Raw genomic sequence first — 16,168 nt, 5'->3', positions numbered from 1 at the left:
GCTGCTGCTGTGGAAGATGGGGCCTTTTGAGCTTACTCTGTTTGGCCTAGTGCACACCAAAAACCGCTAGCAGATCCGCAAAATGCTAGCAGATTTTGAAACGCTTTTTCTTATTTTTATGTAGCGTTTCAGCTAGCATTTTGCGGTTTTGTGAAGCCTTTTTGGTGTAGTAGATTTCATGTATTGTTACAGTAAAGCTGTTACTGAACAGCTACTGTAACAAAAACCACCTGGCAAACCGCTCTGAAGTGCCGTTTTTCAGAGCGGTTTGCGTTTTCCCTATAATTAACATTGAGGCAGAAACGCCTCCGCAATCCAAAATCTGCAGCAGCCCGGGAGTATGCGTTTCTGCAAAACGCCTTCCGCTCTGGTGTGCACCAGCCCATTGAAATACATTACCCAAGCGTATCCACAGCCGCAAGCGGATCGCAAAACGCAGCCGAACCGCTCTGGTGTGCACTAGGCCTTAGAGCTTGGTTCTATTATGAGGAGACGAAGGCGCAGGAGGAGGGTCTGTTTAATCGCCCCTCGTGTTTTTCGTGAGAGAACAGTTCTTGATAATTTTACTGAGACAGAGGTGGTGAAGAAGTTCAGACTCACTCGTGATATGATTTATGATATGATCCGGCAGTAAAAGGCGGGAATACTCTGGTCACATAGTGGTAAAACTCCGCCTCCTACCCACAATGCTTCACTTTCAAGCTTACAGAGAGGAAAAGTATCCCATGTAAATCATTAATACCGATTACCTAACTCTCTGCTTTCTCACACTTTCCTCATGCATATCTCTCCATTATCCCCTGCTATCTAACATTTTTCTCTCTGTCCTCTCACACTGGTGAATTGACTCCAGAGTGTTAAAATACCTCATGAGATAAACTACCTACCTTTTTTCTCTTAGTAAATCCTCTCTGGTGAATTGACGCCAATGTATTTATTTATTTCAGGGCTAAAGAGTTCACTTTCTGACTGGCATCAGGAAGTGAAAAAAAGACGCTTTTCTAAGCACAAATTGTAGGGAAAAGTACTTCAAAAATCACATTATAAATAGCTCTCAACGCTTGCGATTTATAATATGAACAACACCTAATAGTGAGTGATTGCAGCTGTTGCAATAGCAGCAGTCACGCCTGGTGCACACCAAAACCCGCTAGCAGATTTTTAAACGCTTTTTCTGTAGCGTTTCACCTAGCATTTTGCGGTTTTGGGAAGCGTTTTTGGTGTAGTAGATTTCATATAACGCCTGCAAAACCGCTCTGAACTGCCGTTTTTCAGAGCGGTTGGCGTTTTTCCTATACTTTACATTGGAGGCAGAAACGCCTCCGCAATCCAAAAAATGCCTCACCCCGGGAGTATGCGTTTCTGCAAAACGCCTCCCGCTCTTGTGTGCACCACCCCATTGAGATACATTAACCAAGCGTATCGGCAGCCGCAAGCGGCTGCAAAAACGCAAAAAAACCCGCTCGCTGTGTACCAGCCCTCATTCAGTAAAGTTAGGCTAAAAAAAAAAAAAGTGACAGTCTCAAAAAACAATAGTGTTTTTTTCCTTCAGTAAAGTATTAAAACTTTTGTAACCCCTGTAATATCTATACATGTTAATACATCATAAAATGATTGCCGACTGTTTTGATCGCTAGGGGAACCATTCAGGGACACAATGCTCTACCGATGCATAGCACTTCCGTTGCCTAGCGACACATCTGTACAGCACTAGGACCCCCAAACTGTTCTCTATCGCTACAGACACGCATGCTGGAAATAATGGTCTACCGCATGCCCAGCTAGTAGTGAAATAAGGCATATGTGGTATCCTTTTATTCAGAAAGGGAAAAAATAGTTTATGGGATTTAAAACTGTGGGACTAGCCATTTGAAAATTAGGAAGGGTGAAAACTGAAAAAAAAGTGTGTTTTTTATTTTTACTGTTTTTCCCTACGAAAATGCCTATTAAATAAGAGTTCTTGGTAAAAAAATATATCATTTGTGCAAAGCCTAGATTGTCCGGAATAAAACACTTTATCACTTGGATGTTATAAGTAATGTAGAAGTTATTGCATTTTCAATAACACAGCTAACACATCGTCAGGAATGTGCAGGGTGAAATCCCAGGGGTGTAAGCTGGTTGCAGTAGCCAATACTGAAATACAAATCCAGCAAAAAGAAAACGTTCATTCTTTTACTACACCAGTAAAGCATTACATAAGGAGATTCACTACTGAAGCGAGAAGGATATGGAGGCTGCCATATTGATTTCCTTTCAAACCATACCAGTTGCCTGGCTGTCCTGCTGATCCTCTGCCTCTAATACTTTTAGCCATAGACCCTGAACAAGCATGCAGCAGATCAGGTGTTTCTGACATTATTGTCATATCTGACAAGACTAGCTGCATGCTTGTTTCTGGTGTGATTCACACTCTACTGCAGCCAAATACATCAGCAGGACAGCCAGGGAACTGGTATTGTTTAACAGAAAATAAATATAGCAGCCTCCATGTACTTCTTCAGTTGTCTGTTAATATCCTGACCCAGAAACAGGATCACCAGACTGTATAGGAGGGGGTACCTGTCTGATGCTCTCTATGGAGAGGGGGGGGGGGGGGGGGGCTGTGACTGCTTTGCTTCGTGTTTTATTTGGCAATGCCACTTGTCGCTAAACATGGCCACTTAGGGCCCTTTTCTGCTGCACAGCTGAATCGCAAATCGCTAGTGATTTTTAAATTGCTAGTTTTGTTACTTTATAATAGAAATCATGAGAAGTATTTTCCACTATAGTGATTAGATTCACATATCGCAATCTATTGCTGGAGCGATGTTAAGAGTGGTAATGCAATGCAAATGAAAAATCACAATCGCATAACAAAATTAATGAAAAATCGCAATCGCTGGCGTTTGTGATTGCTAGTGGAAAAGGGCCCTGAGATGCTAATTATTTACAATTGCATGCAAATTGTATGCAGATCTTGGTAATTGGGCCAGTCAAATGCACTTCCTGTCTATTTTGATTCCAGTTCCAAGTGGCGTAGAATTTGCATGCAAGTCAGAATGATTTGCATCTTATTGGACACTTCTAGCGGTCACATTTCCAGTGTCTTTAGTCGTGTGTATTATTATTATTATTATTGATTTATAAAGGGAGATTTATACAGCGAACACTGCTGTGGTCATAAGCGGCAGATACAGGAATAATGGCCAATATTAATCACATCATCTCTTTGTTTTCTGTCTTTACAGAAGGGGAACGAGCGCTGCCCTCCATACCAAAGTAAGTCAGATTTCTCATTACCAGAGAGAGTGTCTGTCTGTGTACATACATACATGTACTGCGTGTGTTTATACTTGTGCAGTGTGTGTTTAGTGAGTGTATGTATTTACATGTACTGTGTATGCGTGTGTATATGAATATGTGTATGAATGTGTGCAAGCGAGTGCATATGTATGTATGTTTGTAGATGTATTATTTATTGTAGATGAATTTATTGGAATTCCACGTGAAAGACCAACACAAAGTGGTGTACATGTGAGAAGTGGAACGAAAATCATACATGATTCCAAACATTTTTTACAAATCAATAACTGCAAAGTGGGGTGTGCCTAATTATTCGGCCCCCTGAGTCAATAGTTTGTAGAACCACCTTTTGCTGCAATTGCAGCTGCCAGTCTTTTAGGGTATGTCTCTACCAGCTTTGCACATCAAGAGACTGAAATCCTTGCCCATTCTTCTTTGCAAAACAGCTCCAGCTCAGTCAGATTAGATGAACAGCGTTTGTGAACAGCAGTTTTCAGATCTTGCCACAGATTCTCGATTGGATTTAGATCTGGACTTTGACTGGGCCATTCTAACACATGGATATGTTTTGTTTTAAATCATTCCATTGTTGCCCTGGCTTTATGTTTAGGATTGTTGTCCTGCTAGAAGGTGAACCTCCGCCCAAGTCTCAAGTCTTTTGCAGACTCCAAGAGGTTTTCTTCCAAGATTGCCCTGTATTTGGCTCCATCCATCTTCCCATCAACTCTGACCAGCTTCCCTGTCCCTGCTGAAGAGATGCACCCCCCGAGCATGATGCTGCCACCACCATATTTAAACGTGGGGATGGTGTGTTCAGAGTGATGTGCAGTGTTAGTTTTCTGCCACACATAGCGTTTTGCATTTTGGCCAAAAAGTTCCATTTTGGTCTCTTCTTCCACATGGTTGCTGTGTCCCCCACATGGCTAGTGGCGAACTGCAAACGGGACTTCTTATGCTTTTCTGTTAACAATGCCTTTTTTCTTGCCACTCTTCCATAAAGGCCAACTTTGTGCAGTGCATGACTAATAGTTGTCCTATGGACAGAGTCTCCCACCTGAGCTGTAGATCTCTGCAGCTCGTCCAGAGTCACCATGGGCCTCTTGACTGCATTTCTGATCAGCACTCTCCTTGTTCGGTCTGAGAGTTTAGGTGGATGGCCTTGTCTTGGTAGGTTTACAGTTGTGCCATACTCCCATTTCTGAATGATCGCTTGAACAGTGCTCCGTGGGATGTTCAAGGCTTTGGAAATCTTTTTGTAGCCTAAGCCTGCTTTAAATTTCTCTAACTTTATCCCTGACCTGTCTGGTGTGATTTTTGGACTTCATGGTGTTGTTGCTCCCAATATTCTCTTAGACAACCTCTGAGGAACTCCACAGAGCAGCTGCATAGCTCCCAACTGTCCCTTTTTCGGAGGGACAGTCCCTTTTTGGGAGCCCTGTCCCTCTGTCACCCTTTCACCCTCATTTTTCCCTCTTTCAGGACTTTGTCCCTCTTTCTATGTAAATATATATATTTCTAAACTAAAAATGTGTTTGATTGACTCTAAACTTTATTCCCAAACTTTAAATTGATGTATTACTAATTTTAAAATGTTACTATGAAGGAAAATGAACCAGGATAGAAATGACCAGTGTGGTTTGAATTATAAAACAACATATGTTTCTTATGAAATCTTTATGGTATGCGTGACTAGAGGTGTGGTGAGGGCGTGGCCAGGGGTGTGGCAGGGACGTGGCTTAAGTGCCCCTTTTTTCTCATCTCAAAAAGTTGGGAGGTATACAGCTGTATTTGTACTGACATTAGATTACACACACACACACACACACACACACACACACACACACACACACACACACACACACACACACACACACACACACACACACACACACACACACACACACTTTGTCTATGTATATAAGTGTACTGCATCTGCATGTGTATGTATACGTGTGTATGTATATGCTTGTCTAGTGTGTGCATGTGTGTTTATATACGTGTGTAGTGTGTGTGTGTGTGAGCGCGTGTGTATTGTGTGTGTAGTATTTGCACATGTTTGTATGTAGTATACTGTGTGTGTCAGCTGGAAACTAGGGGAGAGCATTTCCCTACAAATAAAAACAGGATCCCAAACTTTAATAAGCTGCAGTGTGATTGGCTGGAGCCATCCCACACCCTTCTCCTGCAGGTCCAGAGGAGTGACATCACAGGACAGCCACTCTCACTGCCTCTACACACTATCGGGCAGCTTTTCCTGTCACCCTCGTACTTCAAGGCAGTCAGAGGCCGGGGTGGGGGGGTCAGCCTGTCCTTCCTTCTGCCTCACCCGGATTTCAGCCGGTGTGCAGAGCAGACAGGAAGTGAAAGCCTCTCAGACTGACTAACATAGAGAGACGCCTTGACAGGGACCCTTCTCCTGTTACACAGGCTGCTTCTGACTCTCAGCGCTCTGTTGTTGGAAACTTCGGCTTGTTTTACACAAACTCCCTTTGAAATTGAACTCTTCAGTGCCTCCTGCCCGGGAAGAGGAAAGTTAATGGATGACAAGTTGTGTCATTTTTGCTTGCCGGCTGTAAAACTAGTAAATTCCTGACATATCCTCCATGACGCGCAGCCTGTGCAGTCAATTCCTGGCTAAATCTCAGTGCAGCGGCGGGTGGAGCCAAGCTGTGTTTACCCCGTCCGTCTCTCAATGCTGCCCCTTGTTTCCCTCCCCCCCTCTGCCCTGGCGTGGAATGGATCGGTCCGGATCATTACTGGAGGTAGCCTGGGAGAATGAATGCAGTGTCTATGTGGCCATGAAGAATGTACACCATTCACAGAGCCAGTTCTCTCTCTCCTTACAGGCTGGCCAACAGTGAGAAGCATGGAGTACGGGCGCACGCCGTCTCGGTGTCAGGTAAGAACGCACTGCGTCTCCTCCTGTCTCCGGTGCTGTCAGGAAACCTCTCTGAAGCTTAAGGGAACCAGTCGTTCTTTTCTGTCTTTATAAATGTGTTGTATGCTTTGGGCTATACTTGTATGGATTGTTAGGTCTGGCTTTTGCTGTTGTTTTGTGTTTTTTATACATATATGTGGGCGGTCCTCTTTACTCTATTCTATGCCCTATGCACAGGCTCCGCTTCCCCAAAGTCATCCCCCCCCCCACAGTGATCCTGCGGGGGATGAGTCACTCCTGCCCAATGCCCATGTTGGCTGTGGGAACCTCCATTGAGGTCCCAGTACCAGGATTGTGTGAGCCCCACCCCCTCTCCTAAGGCCAATCAGTGTGTCTTTATAGCTCTTGCACAGAACTGAATGTCTCCAACAATTGTTTAGTGATAGTAAATAATCCAAGGTGTGTAAAGGTGGCCATACTTCTCTCGACTTGGCAGGCGATCCACCATCCGATTCAATAATTATCAAATCGGATAAAAAAAATTCAGTCTGAAATTGGTCGTTTGTATCGATTGGACGTGCTGCAAGCTGTCAGGCCCTCATAGGCGATCGCGGGACAAGCTATATCGGGACAAATGCAACAAAGCCTCTGGCGCTGTCTCCCGTGTCTGCATTTATACCTGACCTGTCCTATGTCGCCCACCGCGCAGTGCTCATCCCTCTTCGGAATCCCACGGCCCCATTAGCGGGTATACACACCAGCGCTGTGTAAGGAGCAACGGAATTCCACCGACGCATGGGCACCGCACAATGGGCGACATAGCTTGGGTAATGTATAAATACACAAAGGGCATCGCATTTATACACTAGGGGGGGGTAGCGCCGGTGATTCTGTCGTGTTCGTCGCTCGCCGTTACCACCGCTGCGCACCCGATCAACCTCAATGGCCTGACATCTTGCAGCATGTCCAGTCGATACCTGCGACCAATTTCAGCATGCTCTTGGCGGCACCGATTTTCTTCCAACCCGATAATCATTGGATGGTCGATCGGCCACCAAGTATGGCCTCCTTTATAGTACATTGTGTAGAGCTGAACTGCAGGCGTGCATTTTAATTAGTGGATTTTTACTATTCAAGCAGTTGGTGGTGCTGCCCCTTTGTGCTGGAGTCTTTAGGCACAGGCCTCTTTCACTTGTGGGTCACCTCGGATCGCCATGTGTTTCCCTGATGTTTGAGCTGAATCCTTGGCATGCTATAGGTTACTCTGCATCATGTGGTGTAAACACATCCCCGGTGTTACATTATTATTATATCTTCTGTAGTGCTGTACATAGTACAAAACAAATATTGCCATTAGACAGTAACCCTGATAGACCTTCACCCTTGCATTGCTGAGGGGATGGAAATGGTATAAAGATCGAGTGGGGATAAAGTGGTACGTCAGTCACTTGAATGCTGGGTACACACAATGCAATTTTCTGACAGATTTACTGTCAGATCGACTATTTCCAACATGTCTGATCTGATTTTCAATCAATTTTCTGTTCACTTCTATGGAAAATCGATCAGAAATCAGATAAGACATTTTGCAAATAGTCGATCTGACAGTAAATCTGTCAGAAATTGCATCGTGTGTACCTAGCATTAGGGGTGGGACCCACTAGCAGCGTTAGGACAGTGGGAGCCTATGAGGGCGATTCCACTACAGCACTTGCGATTTGTTGAAATCCGTAAAGCACTGCAGCATTTTTGGAGCGATAGCGATTCATGTATGGGCACCTTAGGTGATTACTATGGATCAACATACGAACTCACAACAGTGTTCCAAAGCAATTAGAAACTTTGTACTTACTTGAGGGGGTAGGTGCTAATTGTCGCCGCTGCTGTATGCTGCGCTACATGTCGAGTTCAATCTCTCAGATACTTCCTCCTTCACAGCAGTAAGGAGGAAGTGTGATGGAACGCTGCATGTAGTGCATGCTTCATGTCGTAGGCTCCTCCCTAATGCTTTTTTATGCTGCTTGAGATTGGACCAATCCAAACTTGAATTACTACCATTGTATTGACTTTCTCTTCTGCATCATATATGTGTGTCCCCTGGTTATTCTCTGCGAGGCTGCGGCTTGTGCGGGGTTATTGCTCTCTGTGGTTGTGAATACGCTGGTACTGATATACATTAGTGATATAAGTACAGAATGGGAGCAGGAGACTGGCATTGTTCTCTGTGGCTTTGCAATACCCTGGTACTGATATAGATAAGTGGAATAAGTACAGAATGGGAGCAGGTGACGGGCATTGCTCTCTGTGGCTGTGGAATACCCTGGTACTGATATAGATAAGTGGAATAAGTACAGAATGGGAGCAGGTGACGGGCATTGCTCTCTGTGGCGTTGGTATACTCTGGTACTGATATAGATAAGTACAGAATGGGAGCAGGTGACGGGCATTGTTCTCTGTGGCGTTGGTATACTCTGGTACTGATATAGATAAGTACAGAATGGGAGCAGGTGATAGGCTTTGCTCTCTGTGGCTGTGGAATACACTGGTACTGATATAGGTAAGTGGAATAAGTACAGAAGTACAGAACGGGAGCAGGTGACGGGCATTGCTCTCTGTGGCTGTGGAATACGCTGGTACTGATATAGATAAGTGGAATAAGTACAGAACGAGAGAAGGTGACGGGCATTGCTCTCTGTGGCTGTGGAATACGCTGCTACTGATATAAGATCAGTGGAATAAGTACAGAATGGGAGCAGGTGACAGGCATTGCTTTCTGTGGCTGTGGAATACGCTGGTACTGATATAGATAAGTACAGAATGGGATCAGGGTATGGGCATTGCTCTCTGTGGTCGTGTTATAGGCTGGTACTGATATAAGATCAGTGGAATAAGTTTAGAATGGGAGCAGGTGACGGGCATTTCTCTCTGTTGCTGTGGAATACTCTGGTACTGATATAGATAAGTACAGAATGGGAGCAGGGGATGGGCATTGCTCTCTGTGGCTGTGGCATACGCTGGTACTGATATAAGATCAGTGGAATAAGTACAGAACGGGAAAAGGTGACGGGCATTGCTCTTTGTGGTTGTGGAATACGCTGATACTGATATAGATAAGTGAAGTAAGTACAGAACAGGAGCAGCTGACGGGCATTGCTCTCTGTGGCTGTGGAATACGCTGGTACTGATATAGATAAGTGAAGTAAGTACAGAACGGGAGCAGCTGACGGGCAGACAGACTGATAGGTGAAGACAGATAAACATGGTGAAGACCTTTATACTTCCTCACTGCTCAGATTACCAGACAGAGAGGTCCGTACCGCTTGTCAGTTAATAATTGTCAGGCCTGTTCATTGTCTGTCACCGGGCGTTCCCTGCACGTCTGCTGATCTGTCACAATATACCGTGTCTGCGCAATTCTTCCAGGGGACCTGGCATCATCCGCAATATACTGCCGCTAGTGTAGGTGCTCAATTCAGCATATCGTCTTCAGAACAGTCTATCGCTCCTAACCACCACATTCAGTCCCAAACAAGTGAGATCAGAGGCAGTTCACTACTTGCGCTCCACGGTGTGTCTTTTGTGACTCTGAGGCAGGGAACACACTTGTCTTTCAGTTTTCTGCGCGCGTTTTCCTGCATACTTTCTGCACACCAAGTGTGTTTCTATGCAGGAAACCGTCGCATTTTTTCACAGCAGCTAATGTATTTGATGCAGAAAACTGACAAAATGTGCAGAATCATCATGCAGAATGCCATTTTTTTCTGCGCGCGAACAACATATTCAGTGTGAACTAGCCCATTGATTAACATGAGTTCTCAGTTTTTCTGTGCAGAAAACACGCACGAAAACAATAAAGTGTGTTCCCTGCCTTATACTTCCTCCTACCAAAGCTGGAACACCAACTGCCGCAGCTCCCTCCTGCTTGTCCTCTCTGTACCCCTCCATGGTACTGAGCAGCGTTTACTTTTTTTTTTTTATAACGGGAAAGGTCACCTAAGGGCTCATTCACACTATGGGCTTGATTCACTAAACTGTGATAACTCAAATATCACACTTTATCAAAGATATCACACCTTATCAGCGATATCTCACCTTATCAACGATATCGCACCTTATCAGCGATATCGCACCTTATCAGCGATATCGCACCTTATCAGCGATATCGCACCTTATCAGCGATATCACACCTTATCAGCGATATCACACCTTATCAGCAATATGTCACTTTATCAACGATATAGCACCATATCAACAATATCACACCTTATCAACAATATCACACCTTATCAGTGATGTAGCACCATATCAACAATATCACACCTTAAGAACATCACACCTTATCAACCATATCACACCTTATCAGTGATATCGCACCTTATCAAAGATATCACACCTTATTAAACATATCACACCTTATCAACAATATCACACCTTATCAGCAATATCACACCGTATCAAAGTTAACACGCCTTATCCGAGTAGCATATTGATCGCTACGAACCCGCAGGGGCTCAGGGCAGGATGAATGCCAATGCCAATTAGGCATACGTTTAGAGCGCTCGCTATGCTACTCTGATAAGGCGTGTTAACTTTGATAAGGTGTAATGTCTTTGATAAGGGGTGATATTTGAGTTATCACGGCATTGTGAATCAAGCCCTATGTGAGTTGACGCACTGTACATATTGTGCGATCATCATGGTAACATGAATGTCCATAGACCTTCATTTTAGCATTCGCAGTACAGCAGTGCGTTGCTGAGCAGTGCATTTCAACGTAAGGGGAGTGATTAAATCGGACTATGTATGCGCAGCACACACTAATAAGTGTCTATGGGCAGCGCATAGAAGTGCCGGTTACGTGCGTTTCAGTGCATGGATCATTCAGATAAGTCCATGAATCAGCTGGTTTCCTTTCCTGCATTGTCAGCATGCCAGGCAGATTTATTTGCATCCCATTGTCCATCTCTAGTTACAACTATAATCGGTCAGGTTAGTGTGCAAATCTGCTAAAATCCTGACAGCACAGATCGGCATCGTTCAACCTATGAACAATCGATTGAGAGATCACTCGCAGACGGTGAATGGTGTATGGCCAGTTTGACACTAACACGGCCTGTCTATTATAGTGGTGTGGTGATTTACATCAGATTAGTATGTGAATCTGATATTTATCTAGTGTGGGGTGTGTGTCTGTATATGTTTGTTCATATATCACTGTATATCACTGACCTCTTGTGCAGCACATTACAAAGTACATAGTCATGTCACTGACTGTCCTCAGAGGAGCTCACACTCTAATCCTACTATAGTCATAGTTTAATGACCTACATATTATTATTATTATTATTATTATTCTGTATTTATATGGGACCTAGATACTCTACAGCACATTACAGAGTATATAGTCATGTCACTGACTGTCCTCAGAGGAGCTCACAATCTAATCCTGTCATAGTCTAATGTCATTATTATTATTATTATGTATTTATATAGCACTGACATCTCCTGCAGCACATTACAGAGTATATAGTCATGTCACTGACTGTCCTCAGAGGAGCTCACAATCTAATCCTGTCATAGTCTAATGTCATTATTATTATTATTATTATTATTATTATTATTATTATTATTATTATGTATTTATATAGCACTGACATCTCCTGCAGCACATTACAGAGTACATAGTCATGTCACTGACTGTCCTCAGAAGAGCTAACACTCTAATCCTACCATAGTCATTGTGTAATGTCCTACCATATTATTATTATGTATTTATATAGCACTGACATCTCCTGCAGCACATTACAAAGTACATAGTCATGTCACTGACTGTCCTCAGAGGAGCTGACACTCTAATCCTACCATAGTCATAGTGTAATGTCCTACCATATTATTATTATTTATTTATATAGCACTGACATCTTCTGCAGCACATTACAGAGTACATAGTCATGTCACTGACTGTCCTCAGAGGAGCTCACACTCTAATCCTACCATAGTCATACTGTAATGTCCTTCCATATTATTATGTATATAGCACTGACATCTCCTGCAGCACATTACAGAGTACATAGTCATGTCACTGTCCTCAGAGGAGCTCACACTCTAATCCTACCATAGTCATAGTGTAATGTCCTACTATATTATTATTATGTATTTATATAGCACTGACATCTTCTGCAGCACATTACAGAGTACATAGTCATGTCACTGACTGTCCTCAGAGGAGCTCACAATCTAATCCTACCATAGTCATAATCTAATGTCCTACCATATTATTATTATTATTATGTATTTATATAGCACTGACATCTCCTGCAGCACATTACAGAGTACATAGTCATGTCACTGACTGTCCTCAGAGGAGCTTACAATGTAATCCTACCATAGTCATAGTGTAATGTCCTACCATATTATTATTATTTATTTATATAGCACTGACATCTTCTGCAGCACATTACAGAGTACATAGTCATGTCACTGACTGTCCTCAGAGGAGCTCACACTCTAATCCTACCATAGTCATACTGTAATGTCCTTCCATATTATTATGTATATAGCACTGACATCTCCTGCAGCACATTACAGAGTACATAGTCATGTCACTGTCCTCAGAGGAGCTCACAATCTAATCCTACCATAGTCATAGTCTAATGTCCTTCCATATTATTATTATGTATTTATATAGCACTGACATCTTCTGCAGCACATTACAGAGTACATAGTCATGTCACTGACTGTCCTCAGAGGAGCTCACACTCTAATCCTACCATAGTCATTGTGTAATGTCCTACCATATTATTATTATGTATTTATATAGCACTGACATCTCCTGCAGCACATTACAAAGTACATAGTCATGTCACTGACTGTCCTCAGAGGAGCTGACACTCTAATCCTACCATAGTCATAGTGTAATGTCCTACCATATTATTATTATTTATTTATATAGCACTGACATCTTCTGCAGCACATTACAGAGTACATAGTCATGTCACTGACTGTCCTCAGAGGAGCTCACACTCTAATCCTACCATAGTCATACTGTAATGTCCTTCCATATTATTATGTATATAGCACTGACATCTCCTGCAGCACATTACAGAGTACATAGTCATGTCACTGTCCTCAGAGGAGCTCACACTCTAATCCTACCATAGTCATAGTGTAATGTCCTACTATATTATTATTATGTATTTATATAGCACTGACATCTTCTGCAGCACATTACAGAGTACATAGTCATGTCACTGACTGTCCTCAGAGGAGCTCACAATCTAATCCTACCATAGTCATAATCTAATGTCCTACCATATTATTATTATTATGTATTTATATAGCACTGACATCTCCTGCAGCACATTACAGAGTACATAGTCATGTCACTGACTGTCCTCAGAGGAGCTTACAATGTAATCCTACCATAGTCATAGTGTAATGTCCTACCATATTATTATTATTTATTTATATAGCACTGACATCTTCTGCAGCACATTACAGAGTACATAGTCATGTCACTGACTGTCCTCAGAGGAGCTCACACTCTAATCCTACCATAGTCATACTGTAATGTCCTTCCATATTATTATGTATATAGCACTGACATCTCCTGCAGCACATTACAGAGTACATAGTCATGTCACTGTCCTCAGAGGAGCTCACAATCTAATCCTACCATAGTCATAGTCTAATGTCCTTCCATATTATTATTATGTATTTATATAGCACTGACATCTTCTGCAGCACATTACAGAGTACATAGTCATGTCACTGACTGTCCTCAGAGGAGCTCACACTCTAATCCTACCATAGTCATAGTCTAATGTCCTTCCATATTATTATTATGTATTTATATAGCACTGACATCTTCTGCAGCACATTACAGAGTACATAGTCATGTCACTGACTGTCCTCAGAGGAGCTCACACTCTAATCCTACCATAGTCATAGTCTAATGTCCTACCATATTATTATGTATTTATATAGCACTGACATCTTCTGCAGCACATTACAGAGTACATAGTCATGTCACTGACTGTCCTCAGAGGAGCTCACAATCTAATCCTACCATAGTCATAGTCTAATGTCCTTCCATATTATTATTATGTATTTATATAGCACTGACATCTTCTGCAGCACATTACAGAGTACATAGTCATTTCACTGACTGTCCTCACAGGAGCTCACACTCTAATCCTACCATAGTCATAGTCTAATGTCCTACCATATTATTATTATGTATTTATATAGCACTGACATCTTCTGCAGCACATTACAGAGTACATAGTCATTTCACTGACTGTCCTCACAGGAGCTCACACTCTAATCCTACCATAGTCATAGTCTAATGTCCTTCCATATTATTATTATGTATTTATATAGCACTGACATCTTCTGCAGCACATTACAGAGTACATAGTCATGTCACTGACTGTCCTCAGAGGAGCTCACAATCTAATCCTACCATAGTGATAGTATAATGTCCTACCATATTATTATGTATTTATATAGCACTGACATCTTCTGCAGCACATTACAGAGTACAGAGTCATGTCGTTGATTGTCCTTGTCTTTGAGGGGCTCATAATCTAATACCTGTCGTATGTCCATCATTGTCTATGGTCAATTTTTGGGAGAAGCCAATTAACGTAACTGTATGTTTTTGGGATGTGGGAGGAAACCAGAGTGCCCGGAGGAAACCCTCTCAAACACGGGGAGAACATACAAACTCCAAGCAGATACTGCCCTTCCCAAGTTCGAACGGCGAGCTCAGCGCTGCAAGGCAAGAGTGCCATCCACTACATCACCGTGCCATCCATGGTATGTTTCAGCCTCTAATGATTGCTCATTGGTTGCATAGTGTGTGGCCAGTGTGATAGTAACATGTCCTGTGTGCCCTTGTATAGCTGTATCTGTGTCTCTCTGAGTGTCGTCTCTTCCTTAAAGGGGCACTATGGCGAAAAAATTAAAAATTTTAAATATGTGCAAACGTGCAAATAAGAAGTACATTTCTCCCCGAGTAAAATGAGCCATAAATGACTTTTCTCCTAGGTTGCTGTCACTTACAGTAGGTAGTAGAATTCTGACCGAACCAACAGGTTTTGGACTAGTCCATCTCTTCATAGGGGGTTCTCAGGGATTTATTTATTTTCAAAAGCACTTAGTGAATGGCAGTTGCTCTGTCCAACTGCCAAAAAACGGTGTAGCGAGCAGGGAAGCCGGACAGCATGATTGTTTAAATCCTTTTTCAGGAGTATCTTTATAAAGTATTAAAGCCTTGCTGAGAATCCCCTATGAAGAGATGGACTAGTCCAAAACCTGTCGCTTCTGTCAGATTTCTACTACCTACTGTAAGTGACAGCAACATAGGAGAAAAGTAATTTATGGGTCATTTTACCCTGGAAAAATGTACTTCTCATTTGTCTGTTTGCACATATTTTAAGTTTTTAAATGTTTCACCATAGTGCCCCTTTAAGCTAGCTGGGGAGATGTGCGATGTCCACCAGTGCTGGGTGATGTCATAATGAGAGCAGATAACCTTTTGCTCATTTGCCCGCTGGCAGTCAGGATGTTACAGCCAGAGAGGATATGCTGGGTCATGGTTTCCAGAGAAGAGGAACAGCCAAACTGTTGTCTGTCTGCTGCTCCACCTCTGGCTCGGAAGTGAGACGGTTATGGGGGCTGCTATATTTATTTCTCTAAAGGGACCCTTAAAGTGTAACTGTTGGGCATAAAATAAAAAATCAATTCTTTATTTTTATCTGGTAAACAAGGAATAAGCATGCTAACCAGGCAATCCAAAAGTTAAAATCACTATTACTTTTCTTGTTGATAAATGATCATTCCCCAGCTTACATGACTCTTATTTGGTGCATTGCTGCACAAAGGAAGTTGCAGGGCATGCTGGGTTGTCCTTTTTTGCTTCTCTACTTCCCATCAGACTTAACTAATGCAGCCCGATTGGCTGAAGCCTTCTTCCCTCCAGTTTTCCCCTCCCACGCCTCT

General features: G+C 42.7%; 1 protein-coding gene across 1 annotated transcript in view; it reads left to right on the top strand.

The window, feature by feature from the left end:
- The window catches only part of PTK2 (protein tyrosine kinase 2), a 341,550-nt gene that overhangs the window by 166,391 nt on the left and 158,991 nt on the right, over positions 1-16,168 (top strand). Inside the window, exons 12-13 of the mRNA XM_068238424.1 lie at positions 3,231-3,261; positions 6,132-6,184. Of these exons, the coding sequence (XP_068094525.1) occupies positions 3,231-3,261; positions 6,132-6,184 (84 nt within the window). The remainder of the gene's footprint in view (positions 1-3,230; positions 3,262-6,131; positions 6,185-16,168) is intronic.

Source organism: Hyperolius riggenbachi, chromosome 5 (genome assembly GCF_040937935.1).
Source record: "Hyperolius riggenbachi isolate aHypRig1 chromosome 5, aHypRig1.pri, whole genome shotgun sequence".
Lineage (NCBI taxonomy): Eukaryota > Metazoa > Chordata > Amphibia > Anura > Hyperoliidae > Hyperolius > Hyperolius riggenbachi.
The sequence above is the reverse complement of the archived record's forward strand: the minus strand, read 5'-3'. Positions and strand labels throughout refer to the sequence as shown.